Below are 26,303 nucleotides of genomic sequence, written 5' to 3' on the forward strand. Positions count from 1 at the left end.
TGGCTGTTGTTGCCATATTTTATGCCCAGCCTGTTCTCAGTAAAGAGTGAATGGGGGGGATGAAACACAGGGCTCGGGAGAGGCGGAGCCCCTCCTACCTTTGTTCTGTTTCCCCCACACAGGCCGCCTCCTGGGAAAGGAATTGTGGGCCATGAGTAGAACATGTTGGAAAGATATTTTAGACCTTTAATGTGTCCTTGGGGGCCATGACCTGAGGGCACACTTGTTCTAGTGTTAATGCTGGGGTTAGAGAAGGGGGCTGAGTTCCTGGAGCTGTGAAAATTTTCGCTCCTTTGCAGTTGTCGCTATCTCCAGTATACATGGTCTACATCAGTGGTCCTCAACCTTTTTTGGGCCACGGACCGATTTAATGTCAGAAAATATTTTCACAGACCAGCCATTAGCATTAGGGTGGGACGGACAAATGAATCATGTGACCGAGACAAGCGTCAAGAGTGAGTCTTAGGCCTTACCTGTGGTGGCGCAGTGGATAAAGCGTCAACCTGGAAACGCTGAGGTTGCTAGTTCAAAACCCTGGGCTTACCTGGTCAAGGCACATATGGGAGTTGATGCTTCCTGCTCCTCCCTCCCCTTCTCTCTCTCTCTCTCTCTCTCTCTCTCCTCTCTATAATGAATAAATAAAATCTTAAAAAAAGAGTGAGTACTCAGCCATAAGAAATGATGACATCGGATCATTTACAATAGCATGGATGGACCTTGATAACATTATACGGAGTGAAATAAGTAAATCAGAAAAAAAACTGAGATGAATCCATACATAGAAGGGACATAAAAATGAGACTCAGAGACATGAACAAGAATGTGATGGCAACAGGGGCGGGGGGGTTGGGGGAGGGGGGAGGGGGTGAAGAAGGAGAGAGGGGTTAGGGGAGGGGAGGGGCACAAAGAAAACCAGATAGAAGGTGACAGAAGACAATTTAACTTTGCGGGAGGGGTATACAGCACAATCAAATGTCAAAATAATCTAGAGATATTTTCTCTCAACATATGTACCCTGATTTATCATTGTCACTGCATTAAATTTAATAAAAAAATATTAATATAAAAAAAAAAAGAGTGAGTCTTAGACGGATGTAACAGAGGGAATCTGGTCATTTTTAAAAAATAAGACATTGTTCAGACTTAAATATAAATAAAGCAGAAATAATGTAAGTTATTCTTTCTCTGCAGACCGGTACCAAATGGCCCACGGACTGGTACCAGTCCGTGGCCCGGGGGTTGGGGACCACTGGTCTAAATGTTTTAGTCTAAATTTAAAAAAAAGTCTATGAGACCCACCTAGAAAACACTGTGAAGCTATTATGGCATTAAAATGTTTTTAATAAAGGAGGAAATGCTAAATAAAAATGAAACAAAGACAAGAAGAAAATATAGGTGTTTATTTAACTCTAAGGAAAGGAAGTAATAAATGTCTAAAAGCAGCAGAAAACAACATGGTAAAAAGATGGGAAGGACATTCACAGTGGTGGAATTACTGGTGCCCTTTTCTCTATTTCAGGCATTAATTTTTTTAACTGGAGGAAAACAAATGGATTTTAAAAATAAAAATTTAAATTTTATTAGTCAAAACCAACATGGAATAAATCACCAACCCCAAAACTTGCAAAGGTTTTTGAAGATCTGTGAATCTGGGCAATGTGGGTTCCTGGATAAAACCTGTTTTCTGGGGTCCCTGGTGCATGAACTTCCCCTTGAGAGCAGTGAATCACACATCGTAATATCAGCCACTTCCGATTTTTTAAAGTGTGTGTTATGGAGGCCCTGGCCGGTTGGCTCAGCGGTAGAGCGTCGGCCTAGCGTGTGGAGGACCCGGGTTCGATTCCCGGCCAGGGCACATAGGAGAAGCGCCCATTTGCTTCTCCACCCCTCCACCGTGCCTTCCTCTCTGTCTCTCTCTTCCCCTCCCGCAGCCAAGGCTCCATTGGAGCAAAGATGGCCCGGGCGCTGGGGATGGCTCTGTGGCCTCTGCCCCAGGCGCTAGAGTGGCTCTGGTCGCAACATGGCGACGCCCAGGATGGGCAGAGCATCGCCCCCTGGTGGGTGTGCCGGGTGGATCCCGGTCGGGCGCATGCGGGAGTCTGTCTGACTGTCTCTCCCTGTTTCCAGCTTCAGAAAAATGCAAAAACAAAAACAAAAACAAAATAAAATGTGTGTTATGGGAAGGGAAGTAAGCAGATTCTCAGACCAATAAGGAAAAGGAAACCTTTCTGACTTCATAAAATGATGCCCTTTGAGCCTTTTTTATAGCAGGAAGGTGTTAGCTCTTTCTCCTAGCATCTTACCTTCAGATCATCAGCTAACAAACTGGAGATAGTCTTCTAATTAAAGAAGCAGATGGTCTCCTCTTCCACGGTTTTTAAAAGCCTGGTTTCTTCTAACCCAGCACTGTTTAACAGAATAGTGGAACTCTTCCTTATCAGCCTGTGCTGCAATATGGTAGCCACGAGCCACCTGTGACATTGAGCACTTGAAATATGGCTAGTATGACTGAGGAAGTGAGGTTTTAATTTTTGAAATTCTAATTAATTGAAATAGCCACAGATGGTTAGTGACTCCTATATCGGGCAACACGTTATCTAATGCCTTCTTACTGCCTCCCCTTGTCAGGGCAGTTGGAAAGGAGCAGTGATCAGGGCTGGGTGAGGGGAAACCATTCTCCTTTCCCCTCTTCTAAAGCCCTTCCTCCCCCACCTCTAATGATTGGCCTTGTCTGCACAGCTTCAGTCACCTCCTTTTTTGGATAAAGACTATTTGTATTAAAGATCATTTTGACTAGAGTACCAGGAAGAAGGTGCTGGGACTTGGTTTAACCATATCATAAATTCTGTCTCCGATCCACTTTCCAACAGAAGACCAGAACTTTCTGACTAGCTATCTAGAAACCCTATTTACATATTAAATCCTTGACCTCTGCTTGAGGGAGTTAGCTCTTGTGCATAGGTGAACCTCTTAGTGAGAAGGCCCTGTCTTTGCTCTTGGAGGTTGCTTTGGTTTAGAGATTGATTTTAGAATCAGCTGAAGTGACTATTGCTGGTGATCAGAGGGACAGGATTGATACAAGAAGTTTGGTTAAAGTTGACTACGTGCTAGATGGGGTGGCCTTGTCTTCCTGGACCCCCCCCCCCCCCACTGAAATATCCGAGTCATCTAGGGAGCCAGTGGGCCTCTCAGCCGAGCCTGCCACTCACAATCTCTCAGTTCCTTTATCAATGCAAATACTTTTGGTGGTTAATAGCAGTGGTTCTCTAACCACTGCTTTGGGATCAGCGGGGGCCTTTTCTGATGCAGCAGGTTTGGATTTGGGCCCTAGAATTTGCATTGGTGGTGATACTGTTGGTTCAGAACCACACTTCGGAATCTTCCACACCTCTACCTGGAGAGGAAAATAAATGTTTTTCTCCTTTCCCCCTTTGGCTTTTAGATTTTGCCATCTGGTCAACCAGGCTCTTGGAATCAGCTCAATCTATTGTCCTCTGCTTACTTTTTGTACCAGAATGCCCCACTCTAAGCATCTGGAGAGGTCACCAACTGTTTTTGAGGATGCCTAGTGGGCAAGAAGGAAGCCATGGAACTGTGTGGGCTTTGGGGCTGATTGAAAACCTGGGCAATTACGAATACAGTTTTTTCTTAGGTTTAGAATTTTTCCAGTGCGCTGCAGGCCTGCTAAATGGTCATGATCATGAGGCTGCCCACCCACAAAATCCTGTGTATTCTCCAGTGCTTTTCATTAATTCTCTGAGTGTTCCATTTTAAATTTAGAAAGCAAAGATAATTCCTTTACATTGCCCTCAAGAAATTAGTTTTCTAGAATGGAGGAAAAATATGTTAGTTATTTTTAAAATTTATTTATTTATTTATTTATTTATTCATTTTAGAGAGGAGAGGGAGAGACAGAGAGAGAGAAGGGGGGGGGAGGAGCTGGAAGCATCAACTCCCATGTGTGCCTTGACCAGGCAAGCCCAGGGTTTCGAACCGGCGACCTCAGCATTTCCAGGTCGACACTTTATCCACTGCGCCACCACAGGTCAGGCCATATTAAGTCCCATCATAGAACGCCAACAGAAAATGTCCCAGCCACTCTCACCAATCACAGGAGAAAAGAATGTTAAAGTACTTCCTGACACTGAGATGGGCTCCCCTTTCTGGTAAGACATTCAGCTGTGCATTAATGTCAGGGGGAGTGGTTCTGGCAAGGACACCAAAGGATGTTCTGTTTCTAGGGCATGCAGTGACTTTCTCATTAGCTGTGGTTATAGTTTTCCCTGCCTCATAGGATTATTTTGATAGTGATATGGATAAATGGTTTAAGTGGAACACAGTATTTAATTAGCATAAACTAATATTAAGCCGTTATATGTACTGACTCATTTAATCCTTTTGTAACTCTGAAGTTCAGTACAATTATCATCCCCATGTTCTAGAGTGGGCAATAAAGACTTCACAGGGGCTACATACCTGGCATGAATTCAGCTAGTTCCATTCAGAGCCCAAAATTCATGCTCTTAATCACTATGCTCTTCTTCCTGTGTTGTGTGCCCTTAGCTGTTTGACCACATTGCCGAATGCCTGGCTAACTTCATGGATAAGCTGCAAATCAAAGACAAGAAGCTCCCCTTGGGCTTTACATTCTCTTTCCCCTGCATCCAAACGAAACTAGATGAGGTAAGTAAGATAAGTTCTTCAGAAACTTCTGTTGTTTTATTGTTTGGGCTGAGAGGATGAGGAAGAACTCTGAGCCACCTGCTGCAGTGGTGATGTACGTGGCTCTGATGCTTGTGTGGGTGATGTTTGAATATTGAGAGTTCTGTGTTTCTGGGTGAGTGTGTGTGAGTATGGGGGATGATGAGGACATAATGGAGGAGGGGTAGTCTTATCACCTGCTCCTCAAAGGACAATGCCCAACTCTACATATATTGTACATTATCCTTATCCCTCTTAGGGAAACAGGCACGAGAAATTAGTCAGGAAATCCTTTCATCCAAAGTGTTGTGATAAAGGTCTTTGGCAGAAAGATACCTGAGGAGTTATGATGAGAGGTTACAAGTATCTTATTTTGGCGGTTCTGTAGCCTGCCCTTTTCACTTTTGGGGTCAGTTGATCAAGAAGAAATCATTCCATTTCCTTTCTGGGTCTTTGATGGGGCTCGGACTTATCTTAGCTAGTTAGGAAGCAATATACAGATTCAAGCATGGCTTTAGTTTAGTTAGCCCCACTGCAGATGGCTCCACACTAATGGTTGTTTGAGGAATGTGGTCTTGGTTTCGTGAAAATTAATGTTCAATCATTGGTCATTTTCTAGAGTTTCCTGGTCTCATGGACTAAAGGATTCAAGTCCAGTGGTGTGGAAGGCAAAGACGTAGTTACTCTGATTCGGAAGGCCATCCAGAGGAGAGGGGTGAGTAGGGTGGCAGGGACAGGGCAGCAGGCACTTGGGGTTTGAGGCTCTTTTGGGTCTACTCTGAAGTCTTCCCCAGCCTGTCCTCAACCTTCTGGGATTCTTAAGGTGAGGTTATTTTTTTCTTCTTCTTCCCTGAGATGTTTATCGAATAACATTTTTTTAAACCAGTTTTATTGAAATATAATTGACACAGAGCTCTGTATCAGTTTAAGATATACCATATAATGATTTAACATTTATTGTAAAATGATTACCTTGCCAAGAATCTTATAAATGACCAGATACCTTCAGGGTCTCAGATGATCGTGATAGATAAATAATCAGCTGGGATGCAAAAACAACCCTTTCATTCTTAACCTGAAAAAGACTTGAATATCATTTTCAAGTATGAAAGCTGAGATGATGTTGGTATTAGGGTAGAATGGGGCAGAGAGAAGACAAGGTAAAGGTCACAGAAGGATAAGACTTTCTGAGAGGGAAAGACAAAGAAAAGAAGAAGAAAGAGAGATGACAATGATGACAAGACAGGCTGTTCGTAGTGCAGTGATGGCTATCAACTAGATTGCGGGGCTGGTGTCCAAAAGTCCCCCATGATGAGGGCAGGCAGGGTGGGGAGTGAGGTGCAGCTGTTAGAGTGGACCTGGGCCCAAGCTCCAGCTATAACCTTTTTTGGTTTTGAGTAGGATGCTGCAGGAGGCAGCTCTGTTACTGCCTCATCCTACTGCCTCTGAGCTGTGTGTCTTACTCTTGCTCTCTAGTTTCACATCTGTGACCTTTCTGTGATGGTGAAGGTCAGATCTCTCTTATTATGCCTGCAGGACTTTGATATTGATATTGTGGCCGTGGTGAATGACACAGTTGGGACCATGATGACCTGTGGCTATGATGACCAGAACTGCGAGATTGGTCTCATTGTGGGTGTGTGAGCACTGGGTGTGAGGCCTGGTGTTGGCCAATGGATGGGGGTGAGGGCTGGAAAGGGAGGAGGGGTCAATGGCCTGGATGTTCCTTTGTACTTCATATTGAAAGATAACTGTATGGTCACTTGGCAGGGCCACGCCGGTAGTTGGAGGTGTTAGCAGAGTGGACCATATTTGGGATGCCCCAAAAGTCTGCTCTGAGAAATCCCAGCCACCCTGAGCAGTGTCAGGATGGTGGGGTAGGGTCATGATGGGTACTGGGGAGAAGACAGTGTGGCTTCGTGCTGAGCAGTCCCTTGTTTCGGCCAGGCACGGGCAGCAATGCCTGCTACATGGAAGAGATGCGCCACATTGACATGGTGGAGGGCGACGAGGGGCGGATGTGCATCAACATGGAGTGGGGTGCCTTTGGGGACGACGGCGTGCTCGATGACATCCGCACTGAGTTTGACCAGGAGATCGACATGGGCTCCCTGAACCCCGGGAAGCAACTGTGAGCAGAGGGCTTGGGGAGTGGACTCAGGGGTTGAGTAGGGGGCTAGCCAGTGCAGGGGGTGGTTCTCATTTTTGCTTTACAGTCTGTGTTCCCCAAAGGTTGCCAAGGCGCACATGGGTTATGGGACTTTGTGCTCATTACACACATTATGACTATAAATTCCTGAGAGGGCTCTAAAAGAAGAGAGCAAGTGGACATACCAGGTAATAATGGTTTGTCCTTCAGAACAGTAGTTTTAGAAAGTCACAGTCTGAGTCTGTGTGGCCCTGCTCTTTCTTCCCATCTGCAAGTTGTAGGTTGCCTTTAGAAACAGTTTTTGAGCCACATAGCAAAGTGTTGAGGCTGCCAAGATTTGGGTCTCTGAAAGCTGCTTTTCTAGCTCCCACCCCTGTCTCTGCCCAGATGACGACGAGGCTATGATAGATGACTCCTAATTACTGGCCGAGGCTGTGACTCAGAGTCCGGTAGCATTGCTTGTGAGCTAGGCTGGACCCCACAGAGTGCCAGGCCTCCCACCCCAGCAGTATCCAGACCCATGGCCTGTGCAAAAGTTGGCTAAGGTGCCTCCTCGGCCGCTTTCCCTGGACCTGTGGCCCAGCCGGGGCCCTGGGGTGAACTGGAGGAAGGGCTCCAACATTTGGACCCTGATTATTATACTTTCCAGCCTGGTCAGACTTGGTATCCAGTGACTTTTGACTCTTACAAAATATTATTTCACTCTCACAAATGTTTGCCACATGTCCCTTAAAGATCTTGAAATAGGGATTGCAGCAAGCTTTGAAGGCAATTACAAAATGTTTTTGAGCAATCCAGACCCTCTGTGGTCTCATTGCCGGGACTGTGGCAGGAAGGTTTGTAGTGCTGACCTCTGGATGGAGAGGAGAATCCAACCCTTTAAACCAACTCAGCGCTGGGAGCCTTCTTTACAGGGAGACTCCTTATTCCTCAAGGACGCGTGGTTTATTTAAGTCACAAGCTTTCTCACATGTTGAAGCGAAAGTCTGTTTACATATAACTTTCATAGGAGCACACTGGCTATGTCCAAGGCTGGTGAGGAATTTATGGACTGAAAGGCACTCACTCCGATGCCTGCCTGTCAGCGAGGCACACCCACACCACTCCAAGGAGCCTCCCAAGGAGCCACATGCCCCTGAAGTGTCAGAAGACAGCATTGCCAGCCTGGCCTTGGCAACCCACCACTGCCTTAGCCTTAAACAAATCAAATCCAGGTGGCCCCAAAGTCATTCTTGGGCCCCAGCAGGAACTTTTTTTGACTTTTTGTATATTTCTAAATAAATATTTTCCAAGAGTTGACAGAAACAAAGTGTTGTTAAAACCTGGAATGAAGACTTTCAGAGCCGCCCACACCTCAGAGCTCCCCTGGACCCCCTCCGACCTCCACAGGACCACCATGCTGCTGAGGCAGGCACACGGGTTCTTTGTTGAAACCAGTCCGCCTCCCGGGCCACTGGCCGTGCTGGCTCTGACGTGGGGTGGTGAGCACAGTGCAGTGTACAGAGGATGTATTATAGAATTGTACACCTGAAACTTGTATCATTCTATTAACCAGTGCCGCCCCAGTAAATTCAATGGGGGAAAAAACCCATTTCAAATGCACTCTTCGCTTAAGTAGTTTAGCCAGCACTTCACTTAGCTCCAATTCTGTCATACCTGACTCTGGGTCTTGAGCAAGTCACTTCCTGAGGGCCCACTTCCTCTCTAGTAGAATGTACCAGGAGACATCTGAGTCCTTACCCATCCCTGCTGTGGGCCCCCTTGGTGAAGCCTGACCTAGTTAATGCCCACAGGCCCTGGGGGCCTCTTCTCCCTAGGACTCAGATCCTTTCTGAGATATCAAGAAAGGGCCTTTGACAAAAAGAATTGTAAGGGCTTGGTTTCTTCCCTCACCAAGTCTGAGACAGAAACAGTCATCTAAAGAAAACAGTGCCATCTAGTGTTGAAGAAATAAATTACCCGACTGCCCTCAGCGTGGGGCGGGCCTTAGTGGTTCTTAAACATGCCTTTGTTTGTCTTATCACCTGCCTGCCCAGAAACATCCAGCGTATCTCACTCCCCTATTCCAGAGAGACATTGTGGCATTTTGGTCTTTTCTCCACTGTCCCAACCTGCTTTTCTAATCTTGCCCCACCCCCACTCCTCCCCCACCACCCCTGGTGGTTTTCACACTTTTCTTAGGAATTCCCAAACCTCCAAGGGGGCAGGGCCAATGTGAGATGATGAGTTGCTGGGTTTGTTCTCCCCCCCCCCCCCAATTGAATCAGATTGACCTTTTTCTCTTGTAAATAAAGATTGAAGTTTCTTCTACATTAGGCTTCATTTTCAAAAATCACTTCCTTGCTAGAAAAAAAATTTTTTTTAACTCACTACCTTACATGTAATTTACCTAGCTTAAAATTCAGGCTATTCCAGAATGTCCCATATTCCATGGATGTTTTATGTGCCTTTTAAGGGCCCGTCCTTCTCCATAGTTCAAGGTCCACCTGCCTGCAGGGACAGCGAAGCTCCTAGCTCCTCCAGGCTTGCCCGGAGCTGCCATCCATACAACCCGTTCCCCGTCAGTGCCACACGAGTCAACGCTTCATTGTGCATCAGCCTCTAACACTTGTTGAAGTTTCATGCGTGTGCATGTTGCCTTCACAGGCATGCTTTTGAGTTCACGCCTAGAAACAGCAGGTACTTTATTTGTTTTCTGATTTATATCTTTCTGCAGATTTGAGAAGATGATCAGTGGGATGTACATGGGGGAACTGGTGAGGCTGATCCTGGTGAAGATGGCCAAGGAGGAGCTGCTCTTCCGGGGGAAGCTCAGCCCTGAACTCCTCGCCAAGGGCCGCTTTGAGACCAAAGATGTTTCTGATATTGAAGGGTAAGCTTTCAGGTCCCTCTCTTTTCACTGAAAAGTGGACAAGGAAGTTGGAAAGCGAGGAAGAGGCACTGGTTCTTGACCCCTCAAAGGTGGACAGCAGGAGGGTCTCGCCCAACATGGGCCGTGGTGGGTCTGTGGCTGGATATCACTGACCAGAAAGTCTCCACTCTCGCCCATTTTGAGCACGCTGACAACCGGAGTGACTCGCGGTGCTGGGACTGGCTGGCCTCCAAATGCAGAGATGTCACACTTGCTTTCCCGCTTGGCATGGGTTGAGGGTGGGGCTCTTGGCTTAATGAAGGAAGCTGCCCATGGACCCCTTAGCAGTTCCTTTTCATCTATTTCCTTTCACTTCTGCTGAAGCTCTGACATTTCATTCTCTGTTGGGGATTATCAAAAAGGCCTCCATTCTGACCCCTGCTTCATACAGAAAAACCGGTCCTTGATGGCCCTGAGAGACACTCATTCAGTTCCAGTAGGTAGAGCCGAGGCTGCATTTTCATGGGGCAGCAGAGCTGGAGTGAGGATGGCCTGATTTTTGCTTTTCATTGGCAATATCCAGAGTTGGGCCTTCTTTTCTGCTCTTGAGGCTTCCACTTGAGGTTTGAGGAGGCCCTGTAGCTTTGGGGACCAGATGGTGGAAAGGAGGTGATTTTGGTGTAAAGAGAATGGTAAAACAGTTCAAATGACTTGAAATAGAAACTCCTGTAGGAGCTGTGCCTACTTGTTAAACACTGGGGAGGAAAGTGCTCAGATTTGTGAGGCACTCAGTTCCCCTAAGAAGACTGCTGCTCTCGTAGTACCAGTCCTCAGCCTGTCTTAGCACAAGTTAAAGCAGTGCTCACTCCATTGTGAAGTGCAATAGATTCTGACTGCTTTATAGAAATTAGGGCTCCACAACTGAGATCACACAAAGGTGGTGACTAGTAGGAACATCCTTCCCTCTACCTCACGACACAAGGAAATGTACCAACTCACACACACAACTCGGTGTATAAAGCCCTGAGAACAGGGCCTTTTCCTTACATAGTGTGTGCGTAAGAAATATTAGTTTTCTCATCAGATGGGGAAAGAGAGGTGCCTATGGTACCAGTATGTGTGTGTGTGTGTGTGTGTGTATCTGTCTGTCTGTCTCTCTGGGAGAAGCACCTTAGTTGTGTTTCTCCTCCTTGTCAACACCCCATTGGTGGGCAGAGCAGTGGTGTCTGCCCTCTCTGGGAGACAGTGTTTGCTGAGCTGAGGGGTTTCTCCTCAGCCCGCACACCCCGCTCCCACTGGCCACAGTGGGTTGATCATGTGCCCACACACCTTCTTTCTGTTCTCCCAGGGAGAAGGATGGGATCCGGAAGGCCCACGAGATCCTGGTGCGGCTGGGTATAGACCCGACACAGGAGGACTGCGTGGCCACTCACCGGGTCTGCCAGGTTGTGTCCACACGCTCAGCCAACCTGTGCGCGGCCACCCTGGCGGCTGTGCTCTGGCGGATCAAGGAGAACAAGGGCGTGGAGCGGCTGCGCTCTACCATTGGGGTTGACGGCTCTGTCTACAAGAAACATCCTCAGTGAGTCAATGTTGCTACCTCTAGTGATGGAGCTCTGAGAGCCCTTGGAGATCCCTGACAGGCTGGAGAGAGAAACCAGCGACTGATTCCAGGGGCCAACTCTTTCTGCATTCTGGGGTGGTGGAGATGGACTGTGGAGTTGAGGGTCTTTGTAGACAAAAAGTTCCCAGCTGGGTAAGTGGGAGCTGAGAAAGTGGCATTTGTGGTGTGGGTGGAGGCAATTTCTGAAGGCTGCTGACAATTGGAGTGGGGGAGGGGACCTACTCAGAGCTCTCCTGCCACTTGGGGCTCTTGTTGCTATCCTTTTGTTTAGTCGTTAATGTTTTTCTTACTTGTTTCTTTGACTCTCTCTTGATTCTTGCTGGTCCCTTTAGGTGCTGTGTCCTCTGCCAGGGGCCCCCCCAGCCCAGTGGGTTATCAGCCTCTCTGGCCAACCTGGGTATTAAATTGATCCTGCCCTGCCCTTCATGTTTGGTCCCGTAGGTCATAAGTGCCAAAATATGAAAATTTCAGTTGGGACATAGAAGATTGTACCCACTTATCCCATCATGTTCACCTATTATGAGTGCCAGGTCAATGGACCTTCCTTGACTGAACTGGTTGATGCTGAAGTCTTAGCCCCACCATTTCCTGGCCTCCGAGTCCAGTGCTTCAAAAACTAAAGTGCATACAAATCCCTTAGGGATCTTGCTAAGAGGCTGATTCAGGTTCAGAAGTTCTGGGTTCAGCCTGACCTGTGGTGGCGCAGTGGATGGGGCGTCGACCTAGAAACGCTGAGGTCGCCGGTTCAGAACCCTGGGCTTGCCTGGTCAAGGCACATACGGGAGTTGATGCTTCCAGCTCCTCCCCCCTTCTCTCTCTCTCTCTCTCTCTCTCTCTCCCTCTCTCTCTCTCCCCCCTCTCTATAATGAATAAATAAAATCTTAAAAAAAAAAAAGAAAAAGAAGTTCTGGGTTCAGCCCCGCGATGCTGCAGGCCCACAGAGCACACCTAGAGTGCTGAGGTCCTGGAGACCATGGCTCAAAGCAGCCACCACCCAAGATTTCTTGCTGTACGTACCTGTTCAGACATCTTTGGAATCTCTGGCAGAAATTGGCCGAAGAGAGGCCAAAATCCAGAAGAGCGTTTTAACATTTTTTGGTTTGGGTCTTTCCCAGACAACATCTAATGACATGAGTGATGAAATATGAATAGTAGTTGGTGTCAGAATCACCTGATTCCATTGGGCTGCTCCGGCAAAGAGGCTGATACATGGGCAGAGGAGCTGTGGCCTGTGGGTCGAGGAGGTCTGTGTCAGTGTTTTCCAATCACTGGTCCGCGGACTGGTGGTTGGAAACCACTGAATGGCCTGCAGGGGATAGTGGCTTCCTTGAACGGTCTTTTCCTTTCAGCAGGCGTTCAACCCAACCAGGGTGGGCACAGTTGAATATCTGAGCTTTGATCCAGTTGGGAAAAGAGTGGGGAGGGGATGTTCAGGGCAGCATCTGCTTCTGCAGGTGCCTTTTGGCATTTGCGCCTAGGTGGTGAGCTAAGGCCCTAGCCATTAGCACCACTGACCCTAGCTGTGGACACCCATCTTTTCCCCTGTCTCGGTGACTGCAGTTTTGCCAAGCGTCTTCACAAGACCGTGCGGCGCCTGGTGCCTGACTGCGATGTCCGCTTCCTGCGCTCTGAGGATGGCAGTGGCAAGGGGGCAGCCATGGTGACAGCAGTGGCCTACCGGCTGGCCGACCAACACCGCGCTCGCCAGAAGATCTTGGAGCCCCTGAAGCTGAGCCGCGAGCAGCTTCTGGAAATCAAGAGGAGGATGAAAGTAGAAATGGAGCGAGGTCTGCGCAAGGAGACTCATGCCATTGCCCCTGTCAAGATGCTGCCCACCTACGTGTGCGCCACCCCTGATGGCACAGGTACCTGGCAGGGCTGCCACCCAGCTCACCAGGGTGCATCTTTGTCCTGGAGTTGACACTCTGTGAGGATTCCTTAGCTTTAGCATTGGATGTTTAGACCAGAACATGTTTCTCCAAATGTCAACAATAAATCCATCATAAGTAGAAATGCATTTAATACACCTAACCCACCAAACATCACAGCATAGCCTAGCCTACATTAAATGTGCTCAGAACACATACATATACATTAGTCAACAGTTGGGCAAAATCGTGTGACACAGTGACTACACCAAGGAGTGCTGCTTGTTTGCCCCGGTGATCACGCGGCTCACTAGGAGCGGTGGCTTGCTGCTGCTGCCCAACCTCACAAGAGTGTTGTACCTCATATCACGAGCCCAGAAAAAGATCAAACTTTGAAGTATGGATTCTACTGAATGCCAATTGCTTTCACACCATTGTAAAATAAAAACATCATTAAGGGCCCTAGCCGGTTGGCTCAGTGGTAGAGCGTTGGCCTGGCGTGCGGGAGTCCCAGGTTCGATTCCCGGCCAGGGCACACAGGAGGAGCGCCCATCTGCTTCTCCACCCCTCCCCCTCTCCTTCCTCTCTGTCTCTCTCTTCCCCTCCCTCAGCCGAGGTTCCATTGGAGCAAAGATGGCCCGGGCGCTGGGGATGGCTCCTTGGCCTCTGCCCCAGGCGCTGGAGTGGCTCTAGTCACAGCAGAGCGACGCCCCGGAGGGGCAGAGCATCGCCCCCTGGTGGGCAGAGCGTCGCCCCTTGGTGGGCGTGCCGGGTGGATCCCGGTCGGGCGCATGCGGGAGTCTGTCTGACTATCTCTCCCCGTTTCCAGCTTTTTTAAAAAAGAAAAAAAAAAACAAAAACAAAAACATCATTAAGTCCAACTGTCTTATGCTGGGGACTGTCTGTACTAGGAAATTTTAGTGTTCAGTAAGCTCGATCAAGGCTTCCTCTGCTAAAATTTGAACAGTGATGAGTAGTTACTATGTGCCAAGCACTTCTCTAAGCACTTAATACCTCAAGTCATTTAATCTTTACCTGTTAACAGAGATTGGTTGTTAATTTTGTTTATTAACAGACTTATGTTTAGCACAGAACTAAGGCACAGAGAAATGAAGAAACTTGCCCAAGTTCAGACAGCTGGGAAACAGCAGAGCTGGGATTCAAACCCAGGGATTTTTGGTTCCAGGGCCAGCTGTTGTAAGCCCTCAGTGAGGGGTTGGCATAGTAAGGCCCACAGACTAAACCTGGCCCACCATCTATTTTTGTAAATAAAGTTTTATTAGTACACAGTCATGCCCATTTGTCTACATACTGTTTATGGCTGCTTTGCATTGCTGTGGCAAAGCTGTGTGCTTGCAACGGAGACTAGATTACAAGGCCTAAAATGTTGACTGCCCAGCACTTTACAGAAAAATATCACAGATCCTTGATTTATCTCTCACAACCAAAGAAACGGCAGTTTTTTCTCAATTCTTGGAAAATGATCATTGAGCAGGCCTTTGTAGCACAACTGGTACACATTCCAGAGGTAGGGACTGGGACGTGGCCCTTGCTCTACCCTCTTCTGGCCGTGTGGCCCTGGGCACGTGACTCAACCTATCTCAGCCAGGTCTCGCTCCCTCAGAGGGGAGCTCAGTCCTTGGCTCTCTGGGCTGCCCGAGGGTCGCATGAGCACTGTGTGAGGCGTGAAACACAGGGTGACTGCCCAACAGAGGGGGGTGTTTGGCTCTGCCATTCCTTCTCTGTTCCAGAACCTAACATAAGGTGGCTTTTGATTTAGCATGGATGGCATGTTGAGATTTTTTTTATTATTTAAAAAAAAACAAACAATATCTCAGGGGGAGTTTATGCGTGATACAGACTCCACTGTGCAGGCCGTGCGGCCGAGAGTCTGTCCCTCTGGACAGATTTTTGTGGTAACCAAAAACACAGAGATATTTTTGAGAGGTGACACGGTGGGCTGTGTCACCCTTTCCCTTGTTCTGCATACCTTGTTGAGACTGGGGCCTTGCTGCTTGAAGTCGTTGGAAACCGCTAAGCCAGCAGGTCTCTGGTCCTGGGGTCATATTTTCCTGACCGAGGGCTTATTACCCCTTAGGTTATTCAAGGTCCCCCTGGGAGAGCTGCCCTTTAGAGGAGGGTCCTTTGGACCCTGTCTCTGCTGTGGTCAAGTGGTGATGCCCCACTCATTATCTTCCCGGGTTTATTTTCCAGAGAAAGGTGATTTCCTGGCCTTGGACCTCGGGGGTACCAATTTCCGGGTCTTGCTGGTGCGCGTGAGGAACGGGAAGCGGCGCGGAGTGGAGATGCACAACAAGATCTACTCCATCCCGCAGGAGGTCATGCATGGCACAGGGGACGAGGTGAGGCGGGGGCATCTCCGAGAGGGGGCCCTGGGAGACACCCGCTTGCCTGGGAGGGCAGTGCTTTCTCTGCTCATTATGGTCCCAGGGAGGGCTATGTGGGCCAGGGCTGGCCTTACTCAGGATTACACCTGACCTTGCATTCCTCTTGGATGGAGGCCTCACTCGTGCTCCAGCCTTACTAGGGGAAGCCTGCCCTGGCCAGGGCCCCCTCCCCTCCCTTAGAGCCCAGCTTCTCCCTGCAGCTCTTCGACCATATCGTCCAGTGCATCGCGGACTTCCTCGAGTACATGGGCATGAAGGGCGTGTCCTTGCCCCTGGGCTTCACCTTCTCCTTCCCGTGCCAGCAGAACAGCCTGGATGAGGTAACGGCCTTCCTGAGGGCTCTCCTGTGGGCTCACTGACTCTACACCAGCCAGAGTTAGGAGCAGGCCAGAAAGTTGGGCTTAGAGGAGAAAAAGAAGGGCATGAGTGACCACTTGTGAACAGGGGCCTGTTGGTGGAAATGAGTAAGTCAGAGCCAGTGGTGGTTAAATAGGTTAGCTCAACTGTAACAATCTTTGGGATGACAATGAAGATGCTAATCAAAATATTAACAACTAACAGTTTTTTTTTCTTTTTCTTTTTTTTTTTTTGGTGAGAGAGAGAAAGGGATAGAGAGGGACAGACAGACAGGAAGGGAGAGAGATGAGAAGCATCTATTCTTCATTGTGACACCTTAGTTGTTCATTGATTGCTTTCTCGTATGTGCCTTGACCTGGGGGCTACAGTAGACCAAGTGATCCCTTACTCAAGCCATTGACCTTGGGCTCAAGCCAGTGACCCTGGGGTCATGTCTATGATCCCATGCTTGAGCCAGTGACCTTATACTCAAGCTGATGAGCCCGTGCTCAAGCCGGCAATGTTGGGGTTTCGAACCTGGGTTCTCTGTGTCCCAGGCTGATGTGTCACTGCCTGGTCACGCAACAACTAACATTTTTTTTTTCTTTTTTTTTTTTCATTTTTCTGAAGCTGGAAACAGGGAGAGACAGTCAGACAGACTCCCGCATGCGCCCGACCGGGATACACCCGGCACGCCCACCAGGGGCGACGCTCTGCCCACCAGGGGGCGATGCTCTGCCCATCCTGGGCGTCGCCATGTTGCGACCAGAGCCACTCTAGCGCCTGGGGCAGAGGCCACAGAGCCATCCCCAGCGCCCGGGCCATCTTTGCTCCAATGGAGCCTTGGCTGCGGGAGGGGACGAGAGGAAAGCGTGGCGGAGGGGTGGAGAAGCAAATGGGCGCTTCTCCTGTGTGCCCTGGCCGGGAATCAAACCTGGGTCCTCCACACGCTAGGCCGACGCTCTACCGCTGAGCCAACCGGCCAGGGCCACAACTAACATTTTTTAAAGCACTTTATGCTAGTTACTCTGCCAGGCTTTCTACACGTGTTATCTCAATTAACCATCATGGCAACATACAAGATAACTGTTTGTATACCCATTTTGCAGAAAGGAAAATAAGGTGTATAGAGATACCAGATATCAAAACCTGCTGTTTCTTAGATTGCAAGACCTTGACCAGGTCAGATAGCTTGGGAATGTCCAGGTCATGATTGAATTCCAGCTTCCTGGCACCTAAGCCCATGCTCTCAATTAAGCTCAGCTGCTCCTGAAGGGGGTGAATCCTGCTCCTCATCTCCAAGCTGCAGTCCTTGGGCGAGTTCCTGTGGTACCATGGTTACCTATACAATGGGCATGGTAATGATCAATATTTCACAGGGTTTTTGTGAGGATTAAGTGCTGTGTAACACACGAGATGTACTTAGCCCACTACCTGGTACCTTGCAGGCACCGAGTGCATCCAAATCAGTGAAGCCAGTTTAGAGTCATTGGTGGGTGAGGCGATTGGTGACTAAAGGGACTCTGTGTAACCTGTATAAAGGAATGACCCGGAAGTCCTTCTCTGATACCCCAATTACTGCTCCCGGGTAATTTTTAGAGCATCCTCCTCAAGTGGACTAAAGGCTTCAAGGCGTCCGGCTGTGAGGGTGAGGATGTGGTCACCTTGCTGAAGGAAGCCATCCACCGGCGAGAGGTGAGAGATGGCTCAGGGCCTGAAATGACCTGTGTTCAGGAAGTGGGGGGAATGTTGAGTGCGGTGGAATTGGTCAGGGGGAGAATTAAGTTGGTCTCTCAGCGATCTGTGAGTGTCTGCTTTGTGTCAAGCCCTGCTCTTGGCGCTGGAGACTTAGGAGTGGCGGCAGCAAAGCCTTGGTACTATGAGCAAACCCATGAGCTAAATGTCAGTGCTATGGAGCTAAGAAGAAAACTGAAGTTAGGTGAGTGGACCAGGGAAGGGGCACTCATAAATAGTAAAACCAGGGAAGGTCTATGAGCAGGTGACATTTGAGCAGAGACCTGAATGAAAAGAGAGTATGAGCCATGCCATATATGTTTTATATACACGCAAATCTCCTTCCAAGTGTCTGAAAGGAGAATACAGTGTTGTGCTTCATTTGTGGACTGGGGATCTGCTTTTGCCCTCTCAGGAGTTTGACCTGGACGTGGTCGCCGTGGTGAATGACACAGTCGGGACTATGATGACCTGTGGCTATGAAGACCCTCACTGTGAAGTTGGCCTCATTGTGGGTAAGGACCTAGGCTGTCCTTCCCCCGTGGGGACACACAGCCTTGCTGGTGGGAGACGATCCTGAGTGTGGCCCTGTTGTCTCCGTGATTGGCAGGCACGGGCAGTAACGCCTGCTACATGGAGGAGATGCGGAACGTGGAGCTGGTGGACGGGGAAGAGGGGCGGATGTGTGTCAACATGGAGTGGGGAGCCTTCGGGGACAATGGATGCCTCAGTGACCTCCACACAGAGTTTGATGTGGCTGTGGATGAGCTTTCCCTCAACCCTGGTAAACAGAGGTAGGGACCCATGGCGTGAGGTTCTGGCACGTGCATCCCAGTACTGGATCGTGACAAGAGATCAGATCCTCGCCAACAGCAAATCCCACGATGTTCTTCCTCTAGAGATGTTAATGGAAAGGATTTGCTTGGAAAGGGTTTCTTGTCCAATCCATCTAGAAAGTTCTGGGTGAGGTCCTTTTCCCCAAAGCCCAGATGGGAAAACAATCACAACAATATATTGCAAGGGGAATTTCACATAGGGATCAGTCACACAGCTTTTAGAGGGATGAGAAGACAAAGCGGGACCCTGAGGGGACAGAGTTAGTACATGTGGGAAGCAGTTGCCACCCCAGAACTGTGAGAACAGCTGGGGGAGAAGTGTTGAGACCTAGACCCAGGACGGTGGGAAAAACAAATGATGGTTGAACCACCTGATGCTACTAGGGTGAGAAGCAGAAGCCCTGCTGCGGTGAGGCAGACAGGGTCAAGAGGCAAACGGGAGCAGACCTCGTCACCCTCCTCCCTCCAGCCAGCATGCAGTGCCCTCTACGGCCAGGACTGGACAAGGGGCCAGCCCCAGCAGCACAAGATCCCCAGTGTGGTAGGGGGAATCCAAGCTGAGAGACAACGATGTGAGACCCAGCATGCTTCCCATTAGGAGGAGGATGTGGTGTTTCCTAACTAGATTAATCAGTGACCAAGAGACTGCATAATATGCTTTGCAAAACATTTGTGTAGAATAGAGGTCACAGACCACATTAATGAGGGACACAGGCCAGGGTAAAGCAAGACGGATTAGCATTAGGGTCTTGGTTGAAACTGGAACCTCAGCTTTTTAAAGACACTATTTATCCAGAAGACCCTCAGCCACTGAGTAGTCAGATTCACTTTTGTTATCCAGGACGGGGCATCTCCAACTAGCCCTAGTTACATAAGTGATAATGATTAGGTATAAGAGAAAACATGCTGAATGCCTAATGAGGTTAAGGAATAAGACTCTGACTCTTCTCTTGGAAGTATGGTAGCTTTTGGTGTGTATTCCTTCTTGAGGAGGCAGGAATAAGCCTTGGAAGAGAAATGAGCCCAAAGGTGGGATCAATTCCAGTGAGCTCTACAGATCTTGGGCACTGTAGCCAGCTTCACCCAACACCAGGAATCCTGCCCAAGTGAATCAAGGAGTGTTTCCTTTCCCTCCAAGGGGACTCTGCATGCCCTTCGCTTTCACATGTGCTGGGGGTGACTGACTTGGTGTTGTGTGTCGATACAGCCCCCACCACCTTCCTACTTAGTCTTTATGTGTGTCACCCACATTGCAGGTTTGAGAAAATGATCAGTGGAATGTACTTGGGTGAGATTGTCCGAAACATCCTCATTGATTTCACCAAGCGTGGGCTGCTCTTCCGTGGCCGCATCTCAGAGCGGCTCAAGACAAGGGGAATCTTTGAAACCAAGTTCCTGTCTCAGATTGAGAGGTGAGAATTTAAGTCCTGGAGTAGGGTAGGACCATGTCCTTCTCAAGGACAGACAAGCTGAAAGATTTCTACAGCTTAAGTCACGTCAGGGCATGGCTTACCTAAGGTCAGTTTAGTTGCTGACACGTTCAAACCTATAGTGTACATCTCGAGTATCTTTTTTTATTTTTATTTTTTAAAATTTTTCTTAAGTGAGAAGTGGGGAGGCACGGAGACAGACTCCCTCATGTGCCCCGACCTCATCCACCTGGCAAACCCCCTACCAAGTGATGCTCTGCCCATCTGGGGCTGTGTTCCGTTGCTCAGTAACCTAGCTATTTTAGTGCCTGAGGCAAGGTCATGGAGTCATCCTCAGTGCCCAGGGCCAACTTGCTCCAACTGAGACATGGCTGCGGGAAGGGAAGAGAAAGATAGAAGGGGAGTGGGGTCGGGAAGCAGATGGTCACTTCTCCTGTGGGCCCTGACTGGGAATTGAACCTGGGATGTCCATATGCCAGGCCAACGCTCTACCATTGAGCCAACTGGCCAGGGCCTATTTTAAGTATCTACTGACAGTTGGCATTTTTTTTTTTTTTTGTATTTTTCTGAAGCTGGAAATGGAGAGAGACAGTCAGACAGACTCCCACATGCGCCCGACCGGGATCCACCTGGCACGCCCACCAGGGGCGATGCTCTGCCCACCAGGGGGCGATGCTCTGCCCCTCCAGGGCGTCGCTCTGCTGTGACCAGAGCCACTCTAGTGCCTGGGGCAGAGGCCAAGGAGCCATCCCCAGCTCCCGGGCCATCTTTGCTCCAATGGAACCTTGGCTGCGGGAGGGGAAGAGAGAGACAGAGAGGAAGGGGGGGGGGGTTGGAGAAGCAAATGGGCGCTTCTCCTATGTGCCCTGGCCGGGAATCAAACCCGGGTCCCCTGCACGCCAGGCCGACGCTCTACCGCTGAGCCAACTGGCCAGGGCCGACAGTTGGCATTTTAAGGAAAGCATCTAACAAACATTCTCATGAAAAACCATGCAAAGTAATACTGGGTTTTAAATACCTACTCGTAAGATGCAAATTGGAATGCATAGAGGAAGATAACCTATTAATTAAAAGCACTTATGCTTGGCCTGAGGGCTCTTCCTAACCACTGGCTGCCATAATAAGACACTGAGACTGAGTGATGGTGGCCTTTCAGGCAAAGCAGGAGAATGCTATGTGGCAGCTCATTAAAGCAAAGCCTCCCCTCTCCAGTCCAAATTAGAACGGTGAATTTCAGAGCCCTTTAAAAATTAATGCTGTGTCATTACTCTCAGATGTAGAGAGAAACAGAAATGACATGAGTGGGTCCCGACGCTGTCTGCACCAGTGAATAGAAAGGGCATCTGCGTGTCTGTTTATGTGCAAGAAGGGGGTTCCAGGAGTCTCAAGTAGTCTCCTCTATATAATAGGGTTTGTTTTCTTTCTACAGTTTTATTTACATTTGGTTCTTAAATAGTAGTGCACAAGTAGATTTCAGCCCACCCGGGGTGGGGGAGTAGAAGTAGAATATGTATCTGGCGATGCTTATCCTGCAGACCCATAAGGGAATGGGTGTGAGAGCTTTGACTAACAGCTGCCACATATGGGCGTTATCTTGTTAAATTATTTCCAAATGAGTGGAACACCTAGACAGTGACTCTCCTTATGTTTTTAGTGTCAGTTCTGTTGCTGGTCCACATCTGGCCAAAGTGGGACAGGGGCTGTTGCGATGGCCTTCACAGCTCCCGAATGGCCAGGGTCCTAGAGTGACAGGCCACTGGCCCCTCTTGGCACATGACTGACCACTTGCTGTCTCCCTCTCACCCAGTGACTGCCTGGCGCTGCTGCAGGTCCGAGCCATCCTGAACCACTTGGGGCTTGAGAGCACCTGTGATGACAGCATCATTGTCAAGGAGGTGTGCGCTGTGGTATCGCGGCGGGCAGCGCAGCTCTGTGGCGCAGGCATGGCCGCTGTGGTGGAAAAAATACGAGAAAACCGTGGGCTGGACACTCTGAAAGTGACAGTGGGTGTGGATGGAACCCTCTACAAGCTACATCCTCAGTGAGTGTCCTCCACACTCCCTGTTCATCTCTCTCACTCTCTCTCTCTCTCTGTTCTTTCCTTGCTTTTCCTTAGAGCAAATAATTACTCCAAACAGTATATATAATGTATACATTATAGATTAAAAGCTAATAAATGGAAGCGGGCCACGTTTCCCCACCTAAGTGCCCTGTGAGCCCCTCCCCAGCTGCACTGGCCACTGCCCCCTGACTGGGGTCTGTGCTGTGATGACTTAGTCCCTGGCTTCCTGTTGCCCATGTACGTACCTATGTATGCATCTACATGGTCTTACTGAATTTTGGACCTGTCATAGGGGAACCATATGGCATCTCTTCTTCTTTTTTTTTTTTTTCTGAAGCTGGAAACGGGGAGAGACAGTCAGACAGACTCCCGCATGCGCCCGACTGGGATCCACCCGGCATGCCCACCAGGGGCTACGCTCTGCCCACCAGGGGGCGATGCTCTGTCGCGACCAGAGCCACTCTAGCGCCTGGGGCAGAGGCCAAGGAGCCATCCCCAGCGCCCGGGCCATCTTTGCTCCAGTGGAGCCTCGGCTGCGGGAAGGGAAGAGAGAGACAGAGAGGAAGGGAGGGGGTGGAGAAGCAAATGGGCGCTTCTCCTATGTGCCCTGGCCGGGAATCGAACCCAGGTCTCCTGCACGCCAGGCCGACACTCTACCGCTGAGCCAACCGGCCAGGGCCGGCATCTCTTCTTTTCTGACTGACTTCTCCCACACAGCAATTAGGGTTTGGACATGTGTCCACATTGAAGTATACATTTGTAGCTCTTTAATTTTCAGGGCTGTGTAGCGCACCTTTGTTATTCTGTTGCTGTAATAGGTATTGGGTTATTTCTAGGTATTGTCTATTGCAAACAGTGCTCCTGTGAACATTTTAGTAAATGTATGCTGAAACATACATTTCTGGAGCACGATCTTTCTACAGACTAAAGCAGGGCCTAGCAGACTACGGCCACGACTTTTTGTAAATAAAGTTTTGAAACACGGTCACACCCATTCATTTGTGTCACCTGTGGCTACTTTTAGCTACCATGTCCACTATCTGGCCTTTATAGAAAGGTTTCCTAATACACACCCTCCCAGTATAGAAGTACTTCTTTTTATTCTTTCTCCTGTCTTTCTCCATCTCTTCCTTTATCAACTCTGCTCACCATTTCTCTTCTCCCTTCTTCACTCATTTGCATATCTCTTGAATAAATTATTTCAAAGTCAGGGAATGCCCTAGTCCTTCTCTCCTAGAAGTTTTTCAGCTAAAAGTTAAAATAATAGAGCTGTGCTGTGCCCTTGGCCTGGGCAGTAGGTGGGATGGAGTGACGATGGAGAGAAGTGTCAATTGAATTGTTACCTGCTGTCACCAGGGTTGCTGCAAAGAGTTGAGAGATTTGTCCAGGTTTTACACAGCTTGTGAAAAGAATGACCCTTAAGAAGTTCTGAATCCCTTTTATTGATGTTCATTGTCACTGTGAAAATAAGAGCTGTAGTTCCAGATGAGGGTTGGGAAGAGGATGGAAACCCAGCCACCAGCACAGGGGGTGGGGGGGGGGGTGGTGTTAGGAGCCTCTGTCTCTGCCTTTACAGCTGAGGGATGGCAGCTCTCTGTGATGTCCCATAGCAACACCCTAAGCCTGATCCTTTTACCTTTAAGGGTATTGCTCTAAGGCAGAATGTAGTCTCACCTCCAATTCTTCTGAGCGATGGGCAATACCCCCTACTTTCAGATTGCCAAGTGAGAAGACCCACAGTACACTTTCCATTTGAAAGCTGGCCATTAAATGCCTCTAATGACATTTTGGACACAGTTGGGTCTGATGTGAGTGGGTACCTCTGAAAAATAGAATTAGAATGTGCAGGCTTGGTATTTCCCTCCAGAGTTTATGACCAGCTTATGCACTTCTGCGAGGCACAGTAGTGGCATCCATGACTGTTGAACTTCTTTACTGATTAGTTTAAGAACATAGCTTGCAAGGATCTCAGACATTTGCATCTTAGCTCTCCACTCTCCCGCTGATGGGCATTTTGCTAGTGGCTCCAACCCTCTGTTTTCTGCTATGTATTATGGAGTAAGTCATTCTTTTCTTCATCTTAATTGATCCTGGGTTTCCAGCATCACTTCATAGAGTCTCATCTCTGAGAACAAAAAAAACAACCATGACTAAGTTTTTTTTTCCTGTGTCTTCCTCCCAATTTTTCCAGCTTTGCCAAAGTCATGCATGCAACAGTGAAGGACCTGGCTCCAAAATGTGATGTGTCCTTCCTGGAGTCAGAGGACGGCAGTGGGAAGGGGGCGGCTCTCATCACTGCTGTGGCCTGTCGCGTCCGTGAAGCCGGACAGCGATAGAGTCCCTGAAGTCGGAAGGGACTCCCTCTTGTTCCCCCCTTCCCTGCTCTAAATGCTGAGATGTCATCCCCTGTGTCGGAGACAGACTCCTCGGCTCTCCCTTGGCAGAGAGGACCCTGCCAGACTGCGTTTTGTCTCTGTGTCTCCTCACTGTAGAGTTCAGTGCCCAAGACTTGGCCCTCCCGAGATAAATACAACTGGAAGCAAGGACTTATTCACACTCATCACAACTATTCACCTTGGTTCTCTTAATACTTAAAAATGAATTTTAACCTGTAGTAATCCCCCTGGCCAAATTCCATGTCCCTGTATGGAGATACTAATGAAAAGATACAGTTGCTTCACTTGAACCCTGGCTGCTTCACCTTGGACCCCAAACATGACGTTTCTAGGTGGAGAGCACCCCCCCCCCCCAGGTTGATACTGTTTTCTCAGAGGCCCCGGCTGACTCTCCCATGGGCAGAATGTGGAGGAGGAGGAGTCCGGGTGCCATGGAGGTAGCCCCCTTCAACCCCATCTACAAGAATTGCCTGGTGGGCTGCTGTTCCTGGAATTAAAGCCTCCAGCATCCAAACATGTAATACCAAAGCCACAAGCTGACACATCGCGCGGGCGGACTTGTCACATCTCCCTGTGGGTTCACGAGTCATCCGTGAGCAATGGACATTTAGAGGAGGGCGGGGAACTCTTTGGTCTGTTTTTTTAAAAAACTTTTCCTGAAGTGTAAACACTGTATTTTCATTTTAACTTATGTATGAAATTTATTTAGTTCCCGAAGTACCTGTGCTCTTTCATCTGGATACTGTACATAGTGATCAGTTGTATGTAATGTATTTATACGTTAGTCCATCATGTATGTAGTTACACAGGGTCTCCTTAGACCTGGCCTTATTGGGAGATTGGGTAGTTAAGGATGGAAGGTGAGGGGACTGACTGGTTACTAGAAATACCTCATTCACCTGTGAGAAGGGAGGGGGAAGCCTCTCCATGGTGAGTGAATGGCCAAGCAGCCCCTTTCTCCTCTCCCTGCACGCTGAAATGTGGAAAGCATGGGGGAGAGAGAAGGAGGCTTGGCCCACGATGGGAGAAACCGCAGCCATTGGCGCTCTGTGTAGAGGCTTTCCTGGGCACTTGACCCGGATGTTAACCAAAGCACTCAGGCTCATTGCTTAGGCATCTTCCTTCTCAAGACAGTCAGTAGAATTTTAAAATTCTCGAACAAGACTTTTTAAAAAGCCGCCAAAAACATTTTAAAAATTGTGTCTGACTGTTAATAACAAACCAAAATAATGAAACAAACAAAAGAATGAAGCCTCAGGGACAACACTTTGGAGGATTTGTGTCCTTCTAGCAAAATTGGTTTTGTAAATGTTGCTTGTGGAGGGCTTCTCTAGCCTGAGCTATTTTTATGCATAGTATTTATTTCAAACTGCTGTGGGGAGGGGGAGAGTGGCAGAAACCCTTTCATACTCTACTTTTAAGGAGTGAAGTTAATTATGAATCCTTAAGCCCACTTTATCTCTAAAATATGACGCTCACACACATTACACCTGAATACTAAATTAGAAAGAAGAAAGTAGCCTTGTCACACCACTGAGTAGGATACAAGGGTCAAAACAGAAAGATGGAAAGGCATGATTCAATAGCACCCAACTTGCACAATTATCAAGTGTACTGAGAACAGTGTCTTGATTAGTGTATAACTAAAGGATGCCTAAGAAATAGAGGTGACCTTTAACTTTCAAACTTGACAATTAGGCTTCTTCTATAAAATCGCTCCTTTTTTTTTTTTTTTTAAGTTCTGTGTGTAGCTATGAAAGATGTGTTGTTGGTTTCCATAAAGGAACACTCACAAATGCATTTTGAATGTTCATGTTCCCACAGTTAGGTGACAGTTCCTTGCCGAGGCTGCTTTGCCTGGTGTAAATGCAGTGACTCTCCGTCTTGGGCAGGGACGTGCTGAATGGC

The 26,303-nt window shown here is 48.5% G+C and overlaps 1 protein-coding gene across 1 annotated transcript in view; it reads left to right on the forward strand.

Moving 5' to 3' along the window:
• The window catches only part of HK2 (hexokinase 2), a 66,932-nt gene extending 41,362 nt beyond the window's left edge, over positions 1-25,570 (forward strand). Inside the window, exons 4-18 of the mRNA XM_066267481.1 lie at positions 4,564-4,683; positions 5,321-5,416; positions 6,238-6,337; positions 6,649-6,832; positions 9,567-9,722; positions 11,050-11,283; positions 12,886-13,190; positions 15,408-15,556; positions 15,802-15,921; positions 17,537-17,632; positions 18,087-18,186; positions 18,282-18,465; positions 19,764-19,919; positions 21,745-21,978; positions 24,191-25,570. Of these exons, the coding sequence (XP_066123578.1) occupies positions 4,564-4,683; positions 5,321-5,416; positions 6,238-6,337; positions 6,649-6,832; positions 9,567-9,722; positions 11,050-11,283; positions 12,886-13,190; positions 15,408-15,556; positions 15,802-15,921; positions 17,537-17,632; positions 18,087-18,186; positions 18,282-18,465; positions 19,764-19,919; positions 21,745-21,978; positions 24,191-24,335 (2,379 nt within the window). The 3' untranslated portion in view covers positions 24,336-25,570. The remainder of the gene's footprint in view (positions 1-4,563; positions 4,684-5,320; positions 5,417-6,237; positions 6,338-6,648; positions 6,833-9,566; positions 9,723-11,049; positions 11,284-12,885; positions 13,191-15,407; positions 15,557-15,801; positions 15,922-17,536; positions 17,633-18,086; positions 18,187-18,281; positions 18,466-19,763; positions 19,920-21,744; positions 21,979-24,190) is intronic.
• The last annotated feature ends 733 nt before the right edge of the window (positions 25,571-26,303 follow it).

The sequence above is a fragment of the Saccopteryx bilineata genome, chromosome 3, assembly GCF_036850765.1.
Source record: "Saccopteryx bilineata isolate mSacBil1 chromosome 3, mSacBil1_pri_phased_curated, whole genome shotgun sequence".
NCBI classification, from domain to species: domain Eukaryota; kingdom Metazoa; phylum Chordata; class Mammalia; order Chiroptera; family Emballonuridae; genus Saccopteryx; species Saccopteryx bilineata.